The 25,878-nt window shown below is 49.4% G+C and overlaps 1 protein-coding gene across 1 annotated transcript in view; it reads right to left on the bottom strand.

Annotated features, from left to right (window-relative positions):
- Window positions 1-7,283: 7,283 nt before the first annotated feature.
- The window catches only part of PRMT3 (protein arginine methyltransferase 3), a 150,250-nt gene continuing 131,655 nt past the window's right edge, over window positions 7,284-25,878 (bottom strand). The window contains exons 14-16 of the mRNA XM_088458938.1: window positions 23,632-23,682; window positions 23,363-23,450; window positions 7,284-7,461 (exon numbers count right to left, since the gene is read on the bottom strand). Of these exons, the coding sequence (XP_088315064.1) occupies window positions 7,352-7,461; window positions 23,363-23,450; window positions 23,632-23,682 (249 nt within the window). The 3' untranslated portion in view covers window positions 7,284-7,351. The remainder of the gene's footprint in view (window positions 7,462-23,362; window positions 23,451-23,631; window positions 23,683-25,878) is intronic.

Below are 25,878 nucleotides of genomic sequence, written 5' to 3'. Positions count from 1 at the left end.
TGTGGGTATATAGGGAACACAGGTGGTGTGCCTAGCACCATGAAGGGCATATTGTGTGCCGCCACGGGGGGTGTGGCCAGTGCTGTGGGTGTATAGGGAGCACAGGTACTGTGGCTAGCACCATGAAGAGAATATTGTGTGCCGCCACAGGTGGTGTGACCAGTGCTGTGGATGTATAGGGAGCACAGGTGGTGTGGCTAGCACCATGAAAGGCATATTATGCCACCGCAGGGGGTGTGACCAGTGCTCTGGGTGTATAGGGAGCACAGGTAGTGTGGCTAGTACCATGAAGGGCATTCTGTGCCGCCGCAGGGGGTGTGACCAGTGCTGAGGTGTATAGGGAGCACAGGTGGTGTGGCTAGCACCATGAAGGGCATATTGTGTGCCTCCGCAGGGGGTGTGAAAAGTGCTGTGGGTGTATAGGGAGCACATGTGGTGTGGCTAGCACCATGAAGGGCATATTGTGTGCCACCGCAGGGGGTGTGACCAGTGCTGTGGGTGTATAGGGAGCACAGGTGGTGTGGCTAGCACCATGAAGGGCATATTGTGTGCCACCGCAGGGGGTGTGACCAGTGCTGTGGCTGTATAGGGAGCACAGGTGGTGTGGCTAGCACCATGAAGGTCATATTGTGCCACCACAGGGGGTGTGGCCAGTGCTGTGGGTGCATAGGGAGCACAGGTGGTGTGGCTATCACCATGAAGGGCATATTGTGCCGCCACAGGGGGTGTGACCAGTACTGTGTGTGTATAGGGAGCACAGGTGGTGTGGCTAGCACCATGAAGGGCATACTGTGCCGCCACAGGGGGTGTGACCAGTGCTGTGGGTATATAGGGAACACAGGTGGTGTGGCTAGCACCATGAAGGGCATATTATGCCACCGCAGGGGGTGTGACCAGTGCTCTGGGTGTATAGGGAGCACAGGTAGTGTAGCTAGCACCATGAAGGGCATTCTGTGCCGCCGCAGGGGGTGTGACCAGTGCTGAGGTGTATAGGGAGCACAGGTGGTGTGGCTAGCACCATGAAGGGCATATTGTGCTGCCGCAGGGGGTGTGACCAGTGCTCTCGGTGTATAGGGAGCACAGGTGGTGTGGCTAGCACCATGAAGGGCATATTGTGCCACTGCAGGGGGTGTGACCAGTGCTGTGGTGTATAGGGAGCACGGGTCGTGTGGCTAGCACCATGAAGGGCATATTGTGCCGCCGCAGGGGGTGTGACCAGTGCTCTCGGTGTATAGGGAGTACAGGTGGTGTGGCTAGCACCATGAAGGGCATATTGTGTGCCGCCACAGGGGGTGTGACCAGTGCTGTGGGTGTATAGGCAGCACAGGTGGTGTGGCTAGCACCATGAAGGGCTTATTGTGTGCCACCGCAGGGGGTGTGACCAGTGCTCTCGGTGTATAGGGAGCACGGGTGGTGTGGCTAGCACCATGAAGGGCATATTGTGCTGCCGCAGGGGGTGTGACCAGTGCTGTGGGTGTATAGGGAGCACAGGTGGTGTGGCTAGTACCATGAAGGGCATATTGTGCTGCCGCAGGGGGTGTGACCAGTGCTCTCGGTGTATAGGGAGCACAGGTGGTGTGGCTAGCACCATGAAGGGCATATTGTGTGCCGCCACAGGGGGTGTGACCAGTGCTGTGGGTGTATAGGCAGCACAGGTGGTGTGGCTAGCACCATGAAGGGCTTATTGTGTGTCACCGCAGGGGGTGTGACCAGTGCTGAGGTGTATAGGGAGCACGGGTGGTGTGGCTAGCATCATGAAGGGCATATTGTACTGCCGCAGGGGGTGTGACCAGTGCTGTGGGTGTATAGGGAGCACAGGTGGTGTGGCTAGTACCATGAAAGGCATATTGTGCTGCCGCAGGGGGTGTGACCAGTGCTCTCGGTGTATAGGGAGCACAGGTGGTGTGGCTAGCACCATGAAGGGCATATTGTGTGCCACCGCAGGGGGTGTGACCAGTGCTGAGGTGTATAGGGAGCACGGGTGGTGTGGCTAGCACCATGAAGGGCATATTGTGTGCCTCCGCAGGGGGTGTGAAAAGTGCTGTGGGAGTATAGGGAGCACAGGTGGTGTGGCTAGCATGGCAAGCCGATGGTCACCTATGCTGGTATTGCTGCCTGAACATCATCCACCACCCATCAAAATACATCTCCCCCATCAATCAATGGTGTATAGTGCCTATAACCAACTACTACTCACAGATACTGTATCATCCCCTCAGCCACAGAAATATCGGTAGTGTCTAGATGCCCTTCACTGAGCGGGCCCTGACATACTCAATTACTGTCCAATGTCACTTCCTTACTAGCCACGTAGACATAGAGGGTGAACATAAACCTGTGGCGAGCGAAGAGTCTGCGAGGGGAGAAATGTATTTTTCTGGGGGCCTTTTTGAGCATGGAACCGTACTTCTACCCTCACTCCACGTCACTTCCAGGTCCTTAGGATGAAAGGGTAATAAGTTCTACCCTGAAATACCCCTCACTCCCAACCCCAGCCTCAGCTACTGAAATACCCCTCACTCCCGTCCCCATACCTCAGCTACTGAAATACCCCTCACTCCCGTCCCCATACCTCAGCTACTGAAATACCCCTCACTCCCGTCCCCATACCTCAGCTACTGAAATACCCCTCACTCCCGTCCCCATACCTCAGCTACTGAAATACCCCTCACTCCAAAACCCCATACCTCAGCTACTGAAATACCCCTCACTCCAAAACCCCATACCTCAGCTACTGAAATACCCCTCACTCCAAAACCCCATACCTCAGCTACTGAAATACCCCTCACTCCAAAACCCCATACCTCAGCTACTGAAATACCCCTCACTCCAAAACCCCATACCTCAGCTACTGAAATACCCCTCACTCCAAAACCCCATACCTCAGCTACTGAAATACCCCTCACTCCAAAACCCCATACCTCAGCTACTGAAATACCCCTCACTCCCAACCCCATACCTCAGCCACTGAAATACCCCTCACTCCCAACCCCATACCTCAGCCACTGAAATACCCCTCACTCCCAACCCCATACCTCAGCCACTGAAATACCCCTCACTCCCGACCAAATACCTCAGCCACTGAAATACCCCTCATTCCCGACCAAAAATACCTCAGCCACTGAAATACCCCACTCCCGACCCCATACCTCTGCCACTGAAATACCCCTCATTCCGACCCCATACCTCTGCCACTGAAATACCCCTCATTCCGACCCCATACCTCAGCCACTGAAATACCCCTCACTCCCGACCAAATACCTCAGCCACTGAAATACCCCACTCCCGACCAAATACCTCAGCCACTGAAATACCCCTCATTCCCGACCCCATACCTCAGCCACTGAAATACCCCTCACTCCCGACCCCATACCTCAGCCACTGAAATACCCCTCACTCCCGACCAAATACCTCAGCCACTGAAATACCCCTCACTCCCGTCCCCATACCTCAGCTACTGAAATACCCCTCACTCCAGTCCCCATACCTCAGCTACTGAAATACCCCTCACTCCCGTCCCCATACCTCAGCTACTGAAATACCCCTCACTCCCGTCCCCATACCTCAGCTACTGAAATACCCCTCACTCCCGTCCCCATACCTCAGCTACTGAAATACCCCTCACTCCCGTCCCCATACCTCAGCTACTGAAATACCCCTCACTCCAAAACCCCATACCTCAGCTACTGAAATACCCCTCACTCCAAAACCCCATACCTCAGCTACTGAAATACCCCTCACTCCAAAACCCCATACCTCAGCTACTGAAATACCCCTCACTCCAAAACCCCATACCTCAGCTACTGAAATACCCCTCACTCCCAACCCCATACCTCAGCCACTGAAATACCCCTCACTCCCAACCCCATACCTCAGCCACTGAAATACCCCTCACTCCCAACCCCATACATCAGCCACTGAAATACCCCTCACTCCCGACCAAATACCTCAGCCACTGAAATACCCCTCATTCCCGACCAAAAATACCTCAGCCACTGAAATACCCCTCACTCCCGACCCCATACCTCAGCCACTGAAATACCCCTCACTTCCGACCCCATACCTCAGCTACTGAAATACCCCACTCCCGTCCCCATTCCTCAGCTACAGAAATACCCCTCACTCCAAAACCCCATACCTCAGCCACTGAAATACCCCTCACTCCCGACCAAATACCTCAGCCACTGAAATACCCCTCATTCCCGACCAAAAATACCTCAGCCACTGAAATACCCCACTCCCGACCCCATACCTCAGCCACTGAAATACCCCTCACTCCCGACCCCATACCTCAGCCACTGAAATACCCCTCACTCCCGACCCCATACCTCAGCTACTGAAATGCCCCTCACTCCCGACCAAATACCTCAGCCACTGAAATGCCCCTCACTCCCGACCCCATACCTCAGCCACTGAAATACCCCTCACTCCCGACCCCATACCTCAGCCACTGAAATACCCCTCACTCCCGACCCCATACCTCAGCCACTGAAATACCCCTCACTCCCGACCCCATACCTCAGCCACTGAAATACCCCTCATTCCGACCCCATACCTCTGCCACTGAAATACCCCTCATTCCGACCCCATACCTCTGCCACTGAAATACCCCTCATTCCGACCCCATACCTCAGCCACTGAAATACCCCTCACTCCCGACCAAATACCTCAGCCACTGAAATACCCCTCACTCCCGACCAAATACCTCAGCCACTGAAATACCCCTCACTCCCGACCCCATACCTCAGCCACTGAAATACCCCTCACTCCCGACCAAATACCTCAGCCACTGAAATACCCCTCACTCCCGACCCCATACCTCAGCCACTGAAATACCCCTCACTCCCAACCCCATACCTCAGCCACTGAAATACCCCTCACTCCCGACCAAATACCTCAGCCACTGAAATACCCCTCACTCCCGACCCCATACCTCAGCCACTGAAATACCCCTCACTCCCAACCCCATACCTCAGCTACTGAAATAGCCCTCACTCCCAAACCCCATAGCTCAGCCACTGAAATACCCCTCACTCCTGTCCCCATACCTCTGCCACTGAAATACCCCTCACTCCCAACCCCATACCTCTGCCACTGAAATACCCCTCATTCCGACCCCATACCTCAGCCACTGAAATACCCCTCACTCCCGACCAAATACCTCAGCCACTGAAATACCCCTCACTCCCGACCCCATACCTCAGCCACTGAAATACCCCTCACTCCCGACCAAATACCTCAGCCACTGAAATACCCCTCACTCCCGACCCCATACCTCAGCCACTGAAATACCCCTCACTCCCGACCCCATACCTCAGCCACTGAAATACCCCTCACTCCCGACCAAATACCTCAGCCACTGAAATACCCCTCACTCCCGACCCCATACCTCAGCCACTGAAATACCCCTCACTCCCAACCCCATACCTCAGCTACTGAAATAGCCCTCACTCCAAAACCCCATAGCTCAGCCACTGAAATACCCCTCACTCCTGTCCCCATACCTCTGCCACTGAAATACCCCACTCCCGTCCCCATTCCTCAGCTACAGAAATACCCCTCACTCCAAAACCCCATACCTCAGCCACTGAAATACCCCTCACTCCCGACCCCATACCTCAGCCACTGAAATACCCCTCACTCCCGACCCCATACCTCAGCCACTGAAATACCCCTCACTCCCGACCCCATACCTCAGCTACTGAAATGCCCCTCACTCCCGACCAAATACCTCAGCCACTGAAATGCCCCTCACTCCCGACCCCATACCTCAGCCACTGAAATACCCCTCACTCCCGACCCCATACCTCAGCCACTGAAATACCCCTCACTCCCGACCCCATACCTCAGCCACTGAAATACCCCTCACTCCTAACCCCATACCTCAGCTACTGAAATACCCCTCACTCCCAACCCCATACCTCAGCCACTGAAATACCCCTCACTCCCAACCCCATACCTCAGCCACTGAAATACCCCTCACTCCTGTCCCCATACCTCTGCCACTGAAATACCCCTCACTCCCAACCCCATACCTCAGCTACTGAAATAGCCCTCACTCCCAAACCCCATAGCTCAGCCACTGAAATACCCCTCACTCCTGTCCCCATACCTCAGCTACTGAAATACCCCTCACTCCTGTCCCCATACCTCAGCTACTGAAATAGCCCCTCACTCCCGTCCCCATACCTCAGCCACTGAAATACCCCCCACTCCCGACCCCATACCTCAGCTACTGAAATACCCCTCACTCCCAACCCCATACCTCAGCCACTGAAATACCCCTCACTCCCAACCCCATACCTCAGCCACTGAAATACCCCTCACTCCCAACCCCATACCTCAGCCACTGAAATACCCCTCACTCCCAACCCCATACCTCAGCTACTGAAATACCCCTCACTCCCAACCCCATACCTCAGCCACTGAAATACCCCTCACTCCCAACCCCATACCTCAGCCACTGAAATACCCCTCACTCCTGTCCCCATTCCTCAGACACTGAAATACCCCTCACTCCCAACCCCATGCCTCAGCTACTGAAAGACCTATGTGCAAAGGAGGGGATGAGAGGGGTCTGTGAAGCCTTCCTGCTCCGAAGTTTGAATGTATTCCCGGGATTCAGGGGATGGTGAGGGTTTTTGGGTGGGGGTGCATGGGTGGAGAGTTGGGTGAATGGGTGGGCCTTACAGTTAACACCGTCTCCAGCTGATCCTTGTGGTGTGGGCCAATTTTCATGGGGGGGCTGGAGCTGTAGCTCCAGGTGCCCCATTGTTAATCTGGCCCGATGTCAGGTGTATATGATGAGTATAAGGGTAAATGATGCTGTATTGCCAACGTGAGTTCCCAACTATGGGCCTGATTAATGTAGTCCGTCACCATCATAAGTTCCATATTAAAATCTATATAATTTATTTCCGGTTTCCAAATTTTGACCAGTGAAACCTGCGAGCAGCCATGGTGCTTGTGTTGTATACAGTAATAAAGAAATATATACAGGTGTATTATAACCTTAAATTGTACAGTAACAACACAGAAGATGTGATAATGGGGGAGATGTATCAAGAAGCTGATTGGTTGCTATGGGTAACTTCTCCACTCCTTGATACATTTCCCCCTATATTCCTAATCCCCAACAGCAGGGCTGTCTCTTCTGCAAAACAGGAAGTCTTGTGTGCGCAGAATAATGTATCCCCCCCTCCATAAACAATGATTATTACAGATATTACTGTTCTCGGGCTTTAGCTATCCAGGAAACGGCTTTATAATTAAACAAGAATAAATTAATGACAAAATGTTGAACAAGTTTATTACCATGGATAAAAAAGCTACAGTAGGATGTCTGTCCTGCCTATTGCAGCGTGTAGGTCTGGGTCACGTCCTGCAGAGTAAGGGTCACAATGAGAGAGCGCGGGTCCTTCCGGTTCTTACACACCGTTATCTTGCCATCCAGGGTCTGACCTGCACGGAGGAGAGACAATGATTGGTAACGCGATACTATGTAGCACAGGTCTAACGCTGATTACACGCTGGTATATGGGCAGTGCCATTGCAGCATCTGTGGCTCTAACACCTCTGTGACACCCAATAATACAGCTCGTTATTGGCACGTTGGTAAATGAGGTTGGAAGGAGATTGGTCTGTAGTGAACGCACTGACAGCCTCAGAAACGATAGCGTCATCTGGTCCAAGTTGTGGTCAATTTGGTCACATCCATTTATGGCCAAGCTGGACGTTAATACTGGCAGATAGGTCAGTGTGGTGGGGTCAGATGTACAGACAATGCTGTATGACCCAGAGACGGGAGCCATGTGTCTGTGTGTGGGTCCATGGCGCACACAGTGTACTGGCTTATACAGTCATTATGTACATCATATACTAAACACCTAAATGCATTAATTCATGTAAGAAGAGCTTAATACGTTTTATATACATTTTATTCCTGTGTAGCCAGAAGTAACCTGGGTCACCCCCAGATTAGCGCTGAGGTAGAGTCACCCCCAGATTAGCGCTGAGGTAGAGTCACCCCCAGATTAGCGCTGAGGTAGAGTCACCCCCAGATTAGCGCTGAGGTAGAGTCACCCCCAGATTAGCGCTGAGGTAGAGTCACCCCCATTAGCGCAGAGGAAGAGTCACCCCCATTAGCGCAGAGGTAGAGTCACCCCCATTAGCGCAGAGGTAGAGTCACCCCCATTAGCGCAGAGGTAGAGTCACCCCCATTAGCGCAGAGGTAGAGTCACCCCCATTAGCGCAGAGGTAGAGTCACCGCCATTAGCGCTGAGGTAGAGTCACCCCCATTAGCGCTGAGGTAGAGTCACCCCCATTAGCGCTGAGGTAGAGTCACCGCCATTAGCGCTGAGGTAGAGTCACTCCCATTAGCGCTGAGGTAGAGTCACCCCCATTAGCGCTGAGGTAGAGTCATCCCCATTAGCGCTGAGGTAGAGTCACCCCCATTAGCGCTGAGGTAGAGTCACCCCCATTAGCGCTGAGGTAGAGTCACCCCCATTAGCGCTGAGGTAGAGTCACCCCCATTAGCGCTGAGGTAGAGTCACCCCCATTAGCGCTGAGGTAGAGTCACCCCCATTAGCGCTGAGGTAGAGTCACCCCCATTAGCGCTGAGGTAGAGTCACCCCCATTAGCGCTGAGGTAGAGTCACCCCCATTAGCGCTGAGGTAGAGTCACCCCCATTAGCGCTGAGGTAGAGTCACCCCCATTAGCGCTGAGGTAGAGTCACCCCCATTAGCGCTGAGGCAGAGTCACCCACATTAGCGCTGAGGTAGAGTCACCCACATTAGCGCTGAGGTAGAGTCACCCACATTAGCGCTGAGGCAGAGTCACCCAGAATAGGACTGAGGTTCAGGCACCCTACGACCAATGAGGTGCCACAGAGACTCACCCAAATATAAAAATGTAGTGGAGGCAGCCATTTTGTGGGCTGTAACCAAACAGACTAACACTAATGTCTGGTCAAAAAAGAAAATTACAGGTTTTAAACAACATTAAAGCTTCTCATTTTGTTTTTATACTCACTGAAACAGAACAGCCAAATTAGAAAGAAAAAGATAAAAATAGAACAATGTACTCGCTGAGGAACCGCAAAATATTTACTAGATGTGAAAAATAAAAAGTAATAGATTTTAAAAAATTACAAAAAACATATCTGTAAGTATTTATTCACACATTACATTTCTGCCTTCACACGATTAGGGCTCAGCTGTATATTATAACTGTATGTATGTATGTATGTATATGTATATATATATATATATATATATATATATATATATATATATATATTGCGCCACAAGTGTTCCGCAGCGCCTTACACAGTACATAAACAAATAAGTGACCAGTGACATACATGTACAATACAGGACAAGGACATGGATAATATACATTCCTACACTGGTGACAATAACACCCAGATATGCAACAGAACATAAGCAGCCAAGTGTTCGTTGCCCTGGTGGGGGGTAAGAAGTAGATGAAAGTAAAGTTAGGAGAAGCACAAGAGGGGAGAGTGTGAGAGTTATTTACCAACATTGGCTAAAGAGTGTAATTACCCGCTAATCTGTAACCAATAATCAGAGATTTGCTTTCATTGTCTTGCACTAGACAGATATAAGCTGCTTACTGATTGGATGCTAGAGGACACATTTGTACCACTGACTAAATATCACCGTTTGCTCTAATGGAGATAGAAGGAAATGATAAGATCACATGAAGACGTAGGATACACGCTAGAATTTAGCGGTGGGCAATCAACTGTTGTACTACTACACATCCCAGCATGCTTTGCCTCAGTTTTGCTATTTGGCCATGCTAAAACTGTGGCAAGGCATGCTGGGATGTGTAGTTCAACAACAGCTGGGGGGGGCCACTTACTGCTCACACCTGCTGCTAGATACACTTATTTTAGATAAAGCTGTGATCATGGTGGGGGGTGTTCATTTGACAATGCACAATGTACGTCTTGCCAGTATAACTATAAAAGGACAATGGGAGCCGTTCCTTGTACACCTGGGAATATTATACCGTCCTTTACATATTGGATCAGCCTATGCTCTATATGTGAGGGCTCTTTAAATCTCTGCCCTGAAAGCCAGTGTAGTAATACAGAGTACAGGGGGCCGGGGTGGTAATCAATGTATAAAGAAGCAGCAGCTAAATCCTCAATCTGCTTTGTGCAGTTTTATCCTCACAGCTGAAGTGAGCCGGGCGCTTCCTAACACCTCGCTCCATCGCAACAATTAATCAGTGTCATGTAGATATCAAATGACTGATGTTTTCAACCACTCGACTAGCCCCTGAGCTGGGGAGAGAGCCTGTGTGTGTGAGAGCTACTTCACCTTGCTCCCATCAGCCCCCTTCCCTGGCTGCCAGAACAGTGCTCCGCGGCACCGCCGGGAGATTAGGACAGAATTCATTTCATTATTACCCCATTATGCACTTTTATTTATCCCTTTGAGACTATTTAAGTCAGCTAACAAACAAACTTACAGTGAGTCGTGTGCCATCTGCTTACTGATTACCCCAAATAAACACATGTACACAGATAAGAGCTGTAAGACTACCGCTAAGGGCAGGCCAGGCACACTGTAACTGCACGGGGGGACTAGTTAATATCTTAGCACAATTATGAGAAAAAAAAAATGAAGTTCTAGGACATAATAAATACATCTTAGGAGCACAGGACGGGCAGAGTGGGTACAGTTTGTCTTCTGTTTCCTCCTGCTGTTACTAGCTCCCATATATCATATATCTCACACCCCCCTTTCCTTCTCCTCTCCTTACACGTTCCGTTTGTTTCTACTTTTATCAGTAATTTTTTATATTAGATTCCTCCTAAACCTTTAGCTTTTTTTTTTTTTTTTTTTTTTTTAAATCTTCCACCATATAATTTTCTAATCAATTTTATTTTTGGAAATAAAGACTAACAATACAGCACTGTGCAAAGTCATTCTCTCTCCTCATCAACTCCCTCTTCTCCATTACTCCTGGTTCTCTTCCATGAACTCTCCCATATTATCATCTCCCTCCTCCACCACCATCAACTCTCCCATTTTATCATCTCCCTCCTCCACCACCACCAACTCTCCCATATTATCATCGCCCTCCTCCACCAACTCTCCCATATGATCATCGCCCTCCTCCACCAACTCTCCCATATTATCATCTCCCTCCTCCACCAACTCTCCCATATTATCATCGCCCTCCTCCACCAACTCTCCCATATTATCATCTCCCTCCACCAACATCAACTCTCCCATATTATCATCTCCCTCCACCAACATCAACTCTCCCATATTATCATCTCCCTCCTCCACTAACATCAACTCTCCCATATTATCATCTCCCTCCTCCACCAACTCTCCCATATTATCATCTCCCTCCTCCACCAACTCTCCCATATTATCATCTCCCTCCTCCACCAACTCTCCCATATTATCATCTCCCTCCTCCACCAACTCTCCCATATTATCATCTCCCTCCTCCACCAACTCTCCCATATTATCATCTCCCTCCTCCACCAACTCTCCCATATTATCATCTCCCTCCTCCACCAACTCTCCCATATTATCATCTCCCTCCTCCACCATCACCAACTCTCCCATATTATCATCTCTCTCCACCAACATCAACTCTCCCATATTATCATCTCCTTCCTCCACCAACTCTCCCATATTATCATCTCCCTCCACAAACATCAACTCTCCCATATTATCATCTCCCTCCTCCACCACCAACTCTCCCATATGATCATCTCCCTCCTCCACCAACTCTCCCATATTATCATCTCCCTCCTCCACCAACTCTCCCATATTATCATCTCCCTTCACCAACAACTCTCCCATATCATCATCTTCCTCCTCCACCAACTCTCCCATATCATCTCCCTCCTCCACCAACTTTCCCATACATATGATCAACTCCCTCCTCCACCAATTCTCCCCTATTATCATCTCCCTCCTCCACCAACTCTCCCGTATTAGCATCTCCCTCCTCCACCAAATCTCCCATATTAGCATCTCCCTCCTCCACCAACTCTCCCGTATTATCATCTCCCTCCTCCACCAACTCTCCCGTATTATCATCTCCCTCCTTCACAACTCTCCCCTATTAGCATCTCTTTCTACCACCAACTCTCCCATATGATCATCTCCCTCCTCCACCAACTCTCCCATATTATCATCTCCCTCCACCATCAACTCTCCCATATGATCATCTCCCTCCTCCAGCAACTCTCCCCTATCATCTCCCTCCTCCAGCAACTCTCCCCTATCATCTCCCTCCTCCACCAACTCTCCCATATCATCTCTCTCCTCCAACTCTCCCATATTATCATCTCCCTCCACCACCAACTCTCCCATATTATCATCTCCCTCCACCAACTCTCAAATACATATGATCATCTCCCTCCTCCACCAACTCTCCCCTATTATCATCTCTCTCCTCCACCAACTCTCCCATATTATCATCTCCCTCCTCCACCACCACCTCTCCCATATTATCATCGCCCTCCACCAACATCAACTCTCCCATATGATCATCGCCCTCCACCAACATCAACTCTCCCATATGATCATCTCCCTCCACCAACATCAACTCTCCCATATGATCATCTCCCTCCACCACCACCAACTCTCCCGTATTATCATCTCCCTCCACCAACATCAACTCTCCCGTATTATCATCTCCCTCCACCAACTCTCCCATATTATCATCTCCCTCCTCCACCAACTCTCCCATATCATCATCTCCCTCCTCCACCAACTTTCCCCTATTATCATCTCCCTCCTCCACCAATTCTCCCCTATTATCATCTCCCTCCTCCACCAACTCTCCCGTATTAGCATCTCCCTCCTCCACCAACTCTCCCCTATTATCATCTCCCTCCTCCACCAACTCTCCCCTATTAGCATCTCCCTCCTTCACAACTCTCCTATATTATCATCTCTTTCTACCGCCAACTCTCCCATATTATCATCTCCCTCCACCACCAACTCTCCCATATTATCATCTCTCTCCACCACCAACTCTCCCATATTATCATCTCCCTCCACCAACTCTCAAATACATATGATCATCTCCCTCCTCCACCAACTTTCCCCTATTATCATCTCTCTCCTCCAACTCTCCCATATTATCATCTCCCTCCTCCACCACCACCTCTCCCATATTATCATCGCCCTCCACCAACATCCACCATATTATCATCGCCCTCCACCAACATCAACTCTCCCATATTATCATCTCCCTCCTCCACCAACTCTCCCATATTATCATCTCCCTCCACCAACTCTCCCATACATAGGATCATCTCCCTCCTCCACCAACTCTCCCCTATTATCATCTCTCTCCTCCACCAACTCTCCCATATTATCATCTCCCTCCTCCACCACCACCAACTCTCCCATATTATCATCTCCCTCCTTCATCAACATTATGTTCTCCCTTTTTATAATTTCCCTTCTACCATTATCAAATGTTATCAGCTCACTCTCCATCATCTGAATTCCCCTCATAATGAGATCTAATTTTCTTCTATTTCCCCTTATAATCAGCTTAGGACAGGTTCACAGGGAGTAGACGATATGTAGAGCCCTGAATAGATCCTAGCTTTATGCGAGTGGTGTTATTTTGTTGGAATAGGTAACTGGCTCCCACAGTGGTCTCACAAGTGCGGTTTACATGAATAAAAACAACATTTCGGATGATCTATGGTATACACACAAATCACACTATGAGGCAGGAGTAACGTGAGGCGGACTGTGCTATTATACTGTAATAGTGAAAAACTGGAAAGTCTGCGTCTATAGCCATACAAGCTGCCATTTAGTGGCCAATGACTGCAACGTCTGCACCAATTTACACTTCAGCACAGTATGCCTGGCCAGGCTAGCACATAATCCCGTGTCTGCACTATAATAAATGTCAGTGAGCAGGATTATTATCTGTGAGATAATGGTAGAACTCTGATCTGGCATTTGCTACCTAGGTGGCGCCATTATTACAGCCTTTCACTGCTGCTTCAGGATACCTGACATTTACCTTGTACAGGATGAGTCTCCCATATCCAAAATGCTTGGGACCAGTGGTATTTTGGATATCTGAATATTCCGTGTTTTGGAATATTTGCATACAATAATGAAATATCTCGGGAATGGGACCCCAATATACACACAGAATGCATTTATGTTATATACACAGCCTGCAGATGTTACACAATATTTTTAATCTTTTTGTGCATCAAAAAAAGTTTGTGTACATAAATGAAATTCATTTATGTTTCATATACACCTTATACACAGAGCCTGAAGGTTGTTTTATAGTATATTTTTAATAATTTTGTGCCTTAAAGTTTGTGTACATTGAACCATCAGAAAGCAAAGGTGTCACTATCTCAGTCATGCTTACAAAATTCCCTATTTCGGATAATTTGGATATGACTCAACCTGTACCATTTGTATCACACACATATACAGAGAGGCAATTTACCCTCTCAGTGCAGGACAAGTACCCAATACAGCAACAGCTATATGACAAATGGTAACTGATGCCCCCTATACAGTGCCGAATTACCAAATAGGCAGAGTAGGCACTGCAAGAAAATATTTACCAAGGTAAAAGATTAGGCGCACTGGCCCATGGGCCCCGTAGCCTTCAGGGACCCCGCGACAACGGATCAAAATAATATTGATTTGATCTTGAAAGAAAATTACAACCAAGCTTTCTGATCCAAAAGATTGAAAATGAATCAACTCAAAGAAACGAAAACTTTACATTAAAGATTCTATAGAGAAATGACATTAATACACTAATGTTCCCATTAACAACGCAAAGTACATAACCCACAGACATCACATTACAGTTGGTCTCTTATATGCTCATCCACTGTCAGCTATCAGTCTGTAACCTACGTACGGTTTATTAATATTGTTGGTTGGTAAAATTAAAAACGTATAATTTTATTTATTTATTAACAGTTTCTTATATGACGCAGCATATTCCGTTGCGCTTTACAATTGTAAGCATTAATAGAACAAAACTGGGTAATAACAGACAGATATATAGGTAGGAAGGCCCTGCTCGCAAGCTTACAATCTATAGGGAAATAGGCATTGATACACAAGGATAGGTGCTATATATTGCATTTTGGTCAAAGCCAGAATGCAGAGTTTCTTGGTTGGCTGCATGATCCAGTCACACCGGAATGTCGACCAAATGCCATGAGGATGTGAGAGAAAGACAATGTGTGAGATTGTGTGTGGACTGTAAAAGGGGATTTAATTAGATATGGAAGCTATGAAGGTTATGTGGGAGGTTCTGGAATCTCATAAGCTTGCCTGAAGAGGTGAGTTTTCAGGGAACGCTTGAAGGATTGGAGACTAGAGGAAAGTCTTATTGTGCGAGGTAGGTCATTCCATAGAGTGGGTGCAGCGCGAAGAAAGTCCTGTAACCGTGAATGGGAGCAAGTAATGCATGGGGATGAGAGACGCAGTTCTTGTGCTGAGCGGAGAGGTCGGGTTGGGAGATATTTTGAGATGAGTGAAGAGATATATGTTGGTGTGGTTTGGTTAATGGCCTTATGTGTAAGTAACAGTATTTTGTATTGAATACGGTAGAAAACCGGCAACCAATGGAGGGACTGACAGAGCGGAGCAGCAGATGATGAACGTTTCGCAAGGAAGATACGCCTTGCAGCTACATTCATAATGGATTGTAATGGTGATAGCCTCCTTACTGGTCTTCCCAAAAACAGCCTATCGCAATAGTCAATGCGGGAAATAGTAAGTGCATGGATTAGAGTTTTTGCAGTGTCTTGTGTGAGATATGGTCGAATTTTGGATATGTTTTTTACATGTATGTAACATGATTTTGAGAGTTCAGAGTCAAGGATGACACCAAGGCAGCGAGCTTGTGGGGCGGGGCGGATGGTCGAGGTATCAACAGTGATAGAGAGATCAGGTTGGTAACTGTTATTGGCCGGTGGAAATATAATTAATTCTGTTTTAGAAATATTAAGTTTCAGGTAGCGAGATGACATCCAAGATGAAATAGCAGAAATACATTCAGTGACACGGACCAGTAACAGATGGTGATAAATCTGGAGAGGATAGGTAGATTTGAGTATCATCCGCATACAGATGGTACTGAAATCCAAAAGAGCTAATTAGTTTGCCAAGAGAGGTGGTATAGATTGAGAATAACAGAGGCCCTAAGACAGAGCCTTGCGGTACTCCAACTGATAGAGGTAGCGAAGAGGAGGCAGAATCAGAAAAACGAACAGAAAAAGAGCGATCAGATAGGTAGGAAGAGAACCAAGAAAGAGCTGTGTCCTTAAGACCTGGGGATTGCAGTGTTTGTATGAGAAGAGAGTGGTCAACAGTGTCAAAAGCAGCAGAGAGATCTAGAAGAATTAGGAGTGAGTAATGGCCTTTAGCCTTGGCAGTGACCAGATCATTTACTACCTTAGTCAGTGCTGTCTCTGTGGAGTGTTGGGAACGAAAGCCAGCCTGAAGTGGGTCCAATAAGTTGTGTGAGTTAAGAAAGTGTGTGAGGCGAGTGTAGACAAGTCTCTCCAGTAGCTTGGAGGGGCATGGGAGCTGGGAGATAGGACGGTAATTTGAGAGAGTATTAGGGTCAGAATTTTTTTTTTTCAGAATGGGAGTAATCACTGCGTGCTTGAACAGTGATGGAAAGATACCAGTACAGAGAGAGAGAGAGATTACAGATTTTAGTTAGGGTTGGGATGAGCACAGGAGACAGTGCTTTACTGATTTGTGAGGGTATAGGATCTAGAGGAGAGGTAATAGAGTAGGAGGATGAGAAGAGTGTAGATACTTCATCTTCATTTGTGAGATCAAATGAAGAGAATGTGCCAGAGGGTTCAGGTAGGGAATTGAGTAGGTCACTAGCTGAGGAAGAGCATACCTTTTCATTTCGGATCTTATCAATCTTGTCCCTAAAATAGGAAGCAAGATCTTGTGCACAGATAGTAGCAGGTGGTTTGGGTGATGGAGGGGTAAGAAGCAGTTTAAATGTATTAAAAAGTCGCTTGGGGTAGAAGCTTGAGCAGAGATAAGAGATTGGAAATATGTTTGTTTGGCAGTGTCCAGAGCAGTACGATAAGAGTTGTAGATAGACTTATATGTGAGGAAGTCACTTGGAGTACGAGACTTTCGCCACTGACGTTCTACTTTACCTGAGAGTTTTTGTAGATGCCTTGTTAAGCAAGAATGCCACGGTTGACGTCTAACTCTACGTGGTGTGTGATGGGTAGCTGGAGCTACTTCATCGAGGGCTTTTTATTAGGTATTAGGAGATCATTTGTGAGAGGGTCCCCGAGATTTCTACTGCATAGGAGCCTCCACAGGGTTTAATCCGGCACTGCTCCTATATGTCAGCTATGTAGGTAAGACAAGGAGTGCAGGGGTTACAAGCATGAACACAATGAGGAATAAAAGAGGCTGTGCTGAGGGTTAGGGTAAAGCTGCCTGGGGGCTGGGGCGCCCCTGTATTCAATTACTCTGGGATGCTGCAGAGGTTAGAATTCCTCTCATAGGCATCTTACTGTATACATAGGCATGTCACTGTACACACAGGCATGTCACTGTACACAGATACCTGGCCACTGACATCATCGTAAGCTTGAAGGAAAATTACACACTCGGCTAGAATGGGCGTAAAATGACTGGTACAGTATATCCCCACATATGCTGTGCAGTACACATTGGCAGCAATGTACCTGATTTACACCAGTCATTAGCATCAGCCTTCTCTGTAGTTGGTGCGACCCTTAGCAGGTGTACATCCGTGCGCCTGCCGGTCAGGTGTACATCCGTGCGCCTGCCGGTCAGGTGTACATCCGTGCGCCTGCCGGTCAGGTGTACATCCGTGCGCCTGCCGGTCAGGTGTACATCCGTGCGCCTGCAACCACAGCTGCGTGTACACACACACACACACACACACCTTACTCTGCCTATGTTAGGTCACTTCCTTCCTGTAATACCCAGCACAGATGTGCATGACAGAAGTGCGCAAACCTGGACAGGCGCACATACGTGACTTCCACTTTCCAGACATGAGCAGAAGGATTTGACACAAGACGTGTTAGCACACTAGCATGTAACCTGCCCTGCGTCAGGCCTATTGTCATTTGTTTATCTTTGTTAAGAAATTACAATCCCCTCACACAATAGTCTTCTACAGCAAAGTGACCCGGATTCAGCTTCATTTCCTAATGCTAATGTTATAACAGTCGTTAAAAACTTTCCACCCAGACACATACGTTCCTTCTTTCCTTTCTGATAATGTATTTAACAACGTGAATTAGACAGAACAGAGCCGTGTGATGAAGAGCTGACTCCGACATGTAACCTGGGTCTCCCAATATAAAACTACAAAGAAGGACAAACACTACAGTAATGTGATTAGCACTGGGTGCTGCCTTGTTATATTCCGTCTGTGTCAGAATAGGAGGAGCAGAAGGGGGCATTGGTGATCCCTAATTACAGCATCTTTGCACAACGCTGGACGGATATGAGTGTGAGATAAAGTAAACGGACATTTATTTTCCTTATCGTCCATGTTTATCCTGTGCTACGTGATAGTACATGTGCACAGACAGATGTGTTTTAGATAGGGATCACGAATCCCTACATCAGATGGGTAAATCTTCCACGTACTGGTAGAATGGAGGGACGCAGCGCAGGCAGAATACGAGGGTGGTTCAATAAGTAAGGTAACAAGACCTCTGGTGTGTAATGTTCCCCCCAGGCCAGCGCAGATAGACCACAGCTCCCCCTCACGGCCATTGCACTGCGCCTCATATCGGTCATACTGTCCTAGCATCAGCTGTAAGATGGCGCGGCGGGCGGAAACATTGAGCTGCGTAGTGTGATCAGATCTCTGCGTCTAAAGGGCACATCCGCAGCTGAAACTCATCGGCAACTTGTAGAGGTGTACGGTGATAGCGTCATGCCATAAAACAGCTCGCTACCGAAACCTTGCGGCGTGCTACAGAAAACAGTTAGTGTTACAGATGCTGGAAAGAAATGAAGTGATGTGAATGACAAATATTCGCTGTACAGCGCCGCGTTACTGGTGGTGCCATATAAACAATAACTATCACCTAGCTAAGCAATATGTGCGTCCCACTCTACTTCTACAGGGAACGGGGGAGGTGCCCGCCGTCACAGGGAACGGGGGAGGTGCCCGCCGTCACAGGGAACGGGGGAGGTGCCCGCCGTCACAGGGAATGGGGGAGGTGCCCGCTGTCACAGTTAGTGCCGACCAAAAGGACATATGCGCCGTTCAGGCGGTGTATCACTTGTGGCTGCTCGCCTCTGGTGCAAGATGACGACCATCGACAGCTGCTTCTGATTGGATGAGAGTGTCTTGATCCCTCACGCTGATAATATACAAGTTATTAGTGCGGCAGGAAAGATGATTCCCATTTCATTTTGGATGTTTATATTTAATTGAATTTCATTATTGGTTTAATTTTGTTCTCGTCTCTTTATTGAAATGCATATTACATGGTAAATGCAAGTTAGTATTTGGGCCACCCCACAACATGTAACATACATAACAGATACAAAATGACGTGTAATCTGCTGCAGCATTTACTATAAAGCAATAGGACAGTATTGTTGGTATAATGCAGTGCTTCCCAACTCCAGTCCTTAGGGACACCTAGCAGTGCATGTTTTCCTGATTTCCTAGTTGGTGCACAGGTGTTCTCATTACCAACTGACACATTTTAAAAATATCCACAGGTGGAGCTAATTATTTCACTAGGTGATGTGTAGAACATGCACTGTGAGGGGTCCCTGAGGATTGGAGTTAGGAAACACTGGTGTAATGGTTAGAATTACCTCCTTATAGCATTGAGGTCTTGGGTTCAATTCCCAACCACGGCCCTATCTGTGTGGTGTTTATATGTTCTCCCTGTGTGTGTGTGGGTTTCCTCTGAAAATCCAAAAATATACTGGTAGTTTAATTGGCTCTTGACAAAATAAACCCTAATGCATGTGTGTGTACATGTGGTCAGGAATATCATTTGTAAGCCGGACATTCTCTGTACAGGCCTGTGGAATGTGTGCGCACTATATAATAACTGCTGATATATACAGTGTGCAGTGTAATATGAGGCTGCATGACAAGTTTCTATTTAGAGCATAATCAAATGAAGGATGTTATTTTTTTCTGAGTGTCACATCCATAATCATGGCTCACTTCTCACTAATAACGCCTAGATGTGCACTGACTGTCTTATGTATGTAACACATCATTACAATACTGTGGGCCCCATCCCAGTTGTACCCAACACCGATGTTTTACGAATGGAGCGATTGTTTGCCACTGCGCATATTACCGTGTCTGATCCTGCGATCCCGTATGCTACTGTGCAAGCTGCTGGCCATTGCTATCGGTCACTGAGGCTGCATGCAGGCTACTAGAAGATGCTTACAGGCAGGAAGTATGGTCTGCAGAATCAAAGCTTCCTGCCGGATATATATGACATTATATATGTATTTATGAGCCCACGACGCTCTGTAGTATACAGCAGCCTGTATTTTAGGTTTAGGTGTCTCCTAAGGACACGCTGGCCGGGGGTAAAGCTCAGCACACTGAGATGACAAAGTATATTTGCAGGAGGGTAATTTGTTAGAGGAGATGTGTGAGAAGCCAGGCCCGGTATCTGCCTGCAGACTGATAGGATCTATAGGATGAAGGAGAGAGTTGGGGGCAGTCTGTACTGAGCTTTACTACTGCAATGCGGAATCGCTATGTGCAATGAACACATTGCGCTTCCCCGGCATACTCCATAAACTTCTACATCACATCACTCCTCTCTTACTGTGACAGGCAGACGCCACTGAAGCACTGTATCTAAGACTGGGCTCCCCCATAGTGTAATAGACAGGGCAGGAATTGTCAGGCATCTTACAGAGGGACACTCAGATTGATGAAAAGAGACAAGCTGGGCTTATGTTCCTGGCACCGGCAATGATGACAGGTAGTAAGGAGAGCGGTACGGGGGCAGGAGGAGGATGGGGGGAGAGCAAGAAGAAATAAAATAAAAATGTCAAGATAGGAGGGGGAGAGAGAGGGGGTAGTGGGACAGATGGGGGGGAAAGGCAGGGGTGGGAGGGGGGGGGGAAAGGCAGGGGTGGGAGGGGGGGGGGAAAGGCAGGGGTGGGAGGGGGGGGGGAAAGGCAGGGGTGGGAGGGGGGGGGGAAAGGCAGGGGTGGGAGGGGGGGGGGAAAGGCAGGGGTGGGAGGGGGGGGGAGAGGCAGGGGTGGGAGGGGGGGGGAAAGGCAGGGGTGGGAGGGGGGGGGAGTGGCAGGGGTGGGAGGGGAAGGCAGGGGTGGGAGGGGAAGGCAGGGGTGGGAGGGGAAGGCAGGGGTGGCAGGGGAAGGCAGGGGTGGGAGGGGTGGCAGGGGAAGGCAGGGGTGGGAGGGGAAGGCAGGGGTGGGAGGGGTGGGAGGGGAAGGCAGGGGTGGGAGGGGAAGGGCAGGGGTGGGAGGGGGGGGGGAAGGGCAGGGGTGGGAGGGGGGGGGGAAGGGCAGGGGTGGGAAGGGCAGGGGTGGGAGGGGGGGGGGGGGAAGGGCAGGGGTGGGAGGGGGGGGGGGAAGGGCAGGGGTGGGAGGGGGGGGGGGGAAGGGCAGGGGTGGGAGGGGGGGGGGGGAAGGGCAGGGGTGGGAGGGGGGGAAGGGCAGGGGTGGGAGGGGGGGGAAGGGCAGGGGTGGGAGGGGGGGGAAGGGCAGGGGTGGGAGAGGGGAAGGGCAGGGGTGGGAGAGGGGAAGGGCAGGGGTGGGAGGGGGGAAGGGCAGGGGTGGGAGAGGGGAAGGGCAGGGGTGGGAGGGGGGAAGGGCAGGGGAGGGAGGGGGGAAGGGCGCGGGAGGGAGGGGGGAAGGGCGCGGGAGGGAGGGGGGAAGGGCGCGGGAGGGAGGGGGGAAGGGCGCGGGAGGGAGGGGGGAAGGGCGCGGGAGGGAGGGGGGAAGGGCGCGGGAGGGAGGGGGGAAGGGCGCGGGAGGGAGGGGGGAAGGGCGCGGGAGGGAGGGGGGAAGGGCGCGGGAGGGAGGGGGGAAGGGCGCGGGAGGGAGGGGGGAAGGGCGCGGGAGGGAGGGGGGAAGGGCGCGGGAGGGAGGGGGGAAGGGCGCGGGAGGGAGGGGGGAAGGGCGCGGGAGGGAGGGGGGAAGGGCGCGGGAGGGAGGGGGGAAGGGCGCGGGAGGGAGGGGGGAAGGGCGCGGGAGGGAGGGGGGAAGGGCGCGGGAGGGAGGGGGGAAGGGCGCGGGAGGGAGGGGGGAAGGGCGCGGGAGGGAGGGGGGAAGGGCGCGGGAGGGAGGGGGGAAGGGCGCGGGAGGGAGGGGGGAAGGGCGCGGGAGGGAGGGGGGAAGGGCGCGGGAGGGAGGGGGGAAGGGCGCGGGAGGGAGGGGGGAAGGGCGCGGGAGGGAGGGGGGAAGGGCGCGGGAGGGAGGGGGGAAGGGCGCGGGAGGGAGGGGGGAAGGGCGCGGGAGGGAGGGGGGAAGGGCGCGGGAGGGAGGGGGGAAGGGCGCGGGAGGGAGGGGGGAAGGGCGCGGGAGGGAGGGGGGAAGGGCGCGGGAGGGAGGGGGGAAGGGCGCGGGAGGGAGGGGGGAAGGGCGCGGGAGGGAGGGGGGAAGGGCGCGGGAGGGAGGGGGGAAGGGCGCGGGAGGGAGGGGGGAAGGGCGCGGGAGGGAGGGGGGAAGGGCGCGGGAGGGAGGGGGGAAGGGCGCGGGAGGGAGGGGGGAAGGGCGCGGGAGGGAGGGGGGAAGGGCGCGGGAGGGAGGGGGGGAAGGGCATGGGAGGAGTAAAAGCCCCCATACATCAGCAATTGATTGCAGCAATTCTGCAATTTGCAATCGATTGTGTATAAAAATCTTTCCCTTTTTAATTGATCGAAGAATTGCCACAATCGATTGAAAATGGGAAAAAAATGTATACACAATCGATTGCAAATTGCAGAATTACTGCAATCAATTGCTGACGTATGGGGGCCGTAAGGTTGTAAAGAAATAGTGGGGGAAGGAGGGGGGAAGTTAATTTAGGAAGAAAGGTATGAATGGGAAGGTTGAATGGAGCATTGTAGAAACAAGAAATAAAACATAGGGAAAGAGAAGATTTAATTGTGATATAAATTCCAAAGGATTGCTTGAAAGTAGAGAGGCAATATAGAGACGGCCGAGGAATGGACAAGAACAAGATGACACATTTAGCAGAGCAAATAATGGTGCAAACAGGGTGCAAGTATCAGGGGGTGCGGGATAGAAGGAACATTAAATGACACTGTTCATTTTCCAAAACACGAAATGTAAAATCCCTGTACTATTACCTGCGCTAACCACAATGGGCTTCTCCAGAAGGAACACAGTCTGCTTCCAGTGGGTTTGGGCGCACGTGGGGCTGGTGGAGAATGAGACCTATTGACACAGATGGAGAGCAATATTTGTAATATCACGCTACATTACTTTATTACATGAAATACACGCACTTTAAATGCTTACAACAACAAAAAAACACTGCATTCCCTAACACCCCAGGGCACAGAACACAAAACAATTTCTCCCATAATTAATTTGGACTGTGTCTGAATGTACTTACTGGTGTATGACAACCATTCTCGAATAACACGTCAAAATAACCAGCTACAGCCTAGAAAAGGCAACAAGAAGATAATCAGTCACTGACGGGTTCTATGGATGAGACAGAATAAAAATAGAACATATTCTATACACATATATATATATATAATCAACAGAACGGAGATACATGGCAAGGCTTTTACTCCTCACACTCAGTGCTTGGCATTTCAGTTTTGAAACAAATAAATTTGACCCTTCACTAATCCCCCCCATCCCCTTTCAGGTTAAATGGATCTGGTTAAAGGACGATGACAAAACATGACAAATATTTCAAGTAAATAGTTCAAAAGTAGCTGTAACCTCTCCTGATGCAGGTACTATATATGAAGGAACAGACTTCGGGGGTACAGAAAGTCTCTGTATTGGTTACACAGGCAAGAATTACATTTTCCCTAATAGCAGCCTATGTATGCAAGATGCCGTCATTCGTCTGTGCCAATAACCAACAGGACCTAACCCAGTACCGCAGCGCAGCGCCCAAATGATGGTCCGATTGTGCCGTTCTAGTCATGTGACACAGGATGACATTTGGTGGGTCGTTCGTAGCCACACATGGCGATGTCATAAACAACCAAATTACCAAACTGCACCATAAGTGACCAACACTGGCCTGGGAGACCCTCCCCAATGTGCCCACAGACAATGCAATACTGCGGGCCAACTTGGTTGTTTTACAACTGCCTGGTTGCAAACTGTGGCATCTAAAGCTGGGGACACACCATACAATATATCGCCCCCATGCGGATGGGAGCGATATATCGGACATATTGTACAGTGTGTACATCTGATCCGCTGTTACTTGCATCAGCCCATCTGCTGTCCTGTACGTCAGATAGGACGAAGCAATGAACGGCGTGGTGCTGTTACATGCAGTTATGTTAACGATACATCGCACCATCGTACAGGGGATTGTGCAGTGTGTGCGGCGCACGCAGTGAATCCTGCGTCGCTGAGTTTCACTATCGAATTTACCCAGCTTAAACCAAAAGAACTGGTGGAGGAGACTCCAATTGTAAAGTAGGATTACACCACAAACAAAATCATTCCAAGGGCACGAGCGGAACGGCGGCCATCATTACTCTTCAGCGTAGACAACCTCACCACGTTCTCTTTCTGTAGTAATGACCATGTCACTTGGGCGACCTCCTCTCACACAGAGGGCTTCTCGTGGCAAGTTTGCCATACTCAGCCTAGAACTAAACATTTTTTGAATGTCCCTTTAAATCTGCATGTGTGACACAAATCTCCTGTATATGTACATTTGGCAATGAAAGCTGAGAGCTCATTAGGCTCCAGAGTGCATTATTTGTTCCACATTACAAACGGCGCATACAAGGAACTCTCAGCATCGCTTTGGAGGTTAAACGAGAGCTTGAGAAAAAAAACAAACTGAGTCTGCAAATCCCAAAATCATTTCTTCCCCTGCCAAGTAATTATTGCAGCTTGTAGAAGCTTTTTCTTTTCTGCGCGGTTATAGAGACCCAGAGAGAAGAATTTAATGTCGGCGTGTTCGGAACGTATTGTCTCCAAGTATTGCATCAAGGTTTATTTAAAACAAGACGACAGAGAGTATGTGATCAAACACTGTGCAGGTAAAAGAGGAAATTGTGTTTTTTTTTCTTTATCCCTCAGCGTATTATTCTCTAACCCGATTCTCCATTACCAGCGTCCTGGCAGTTGTAAAATCATTGACTCGTTAAAGGCGTTGGACTGGAACTAATTACTTTTACTCTAGAAATTGTATGCGTCCACGAAAAGGGGGGAAAAAAAAAATCCAGATGCAACAAAAATCCACAGTCTGGTCCAAGATAAGAGCATCTAACAAACACAAAATATAAAGCACTGAGAAACCATTTCCAAGGCGGCCGCCGGTACTGACTGCAGGGTATATACCCCGCACTGCATTCTGACCACCAATGGTTAATAAATTCAATTAGAACAACACAATAAAAGGGATTTGTTTTTAATTGCACATTACAGGCAGATACATAGCGATATATTTATTTTATCCTCTTCCCCCATTTACTTTGAACTATTTATAACATATGAAAAATGATACATTTCCGCATATCAATGTTCTGAAAAATGTCATTGAAATTTGCAGATAATATGAAGGATTTTATTAATTATTCTATAAATGTTCAATAAGGCATGGTGCTAAATCATTGTTATTAACAGTTGGGAGCTGTCTTATGTGGGGTATATA

This window comes from Taudactylus pleione, unplaced genomic scaffold (assembly GCF_031769625.1).
Source record: "Taudactylus pleione unplaced genomic scaffold, aTauple2 ptg000875l, whole genome shotgun sequence".
In the NCBI taxonomy this organism is placed as follows: domain Eukaryota; kingdom Metazoa; phylum Chordata; class Amphibia; order Anura; family Myobatrachidae; genus Taudactylus; species Taudactylus pleione.
Note: the sequence above shows the minus strand (reverse complement) of the source record. Positions and strands in the feature narration are given on the sequence as shown.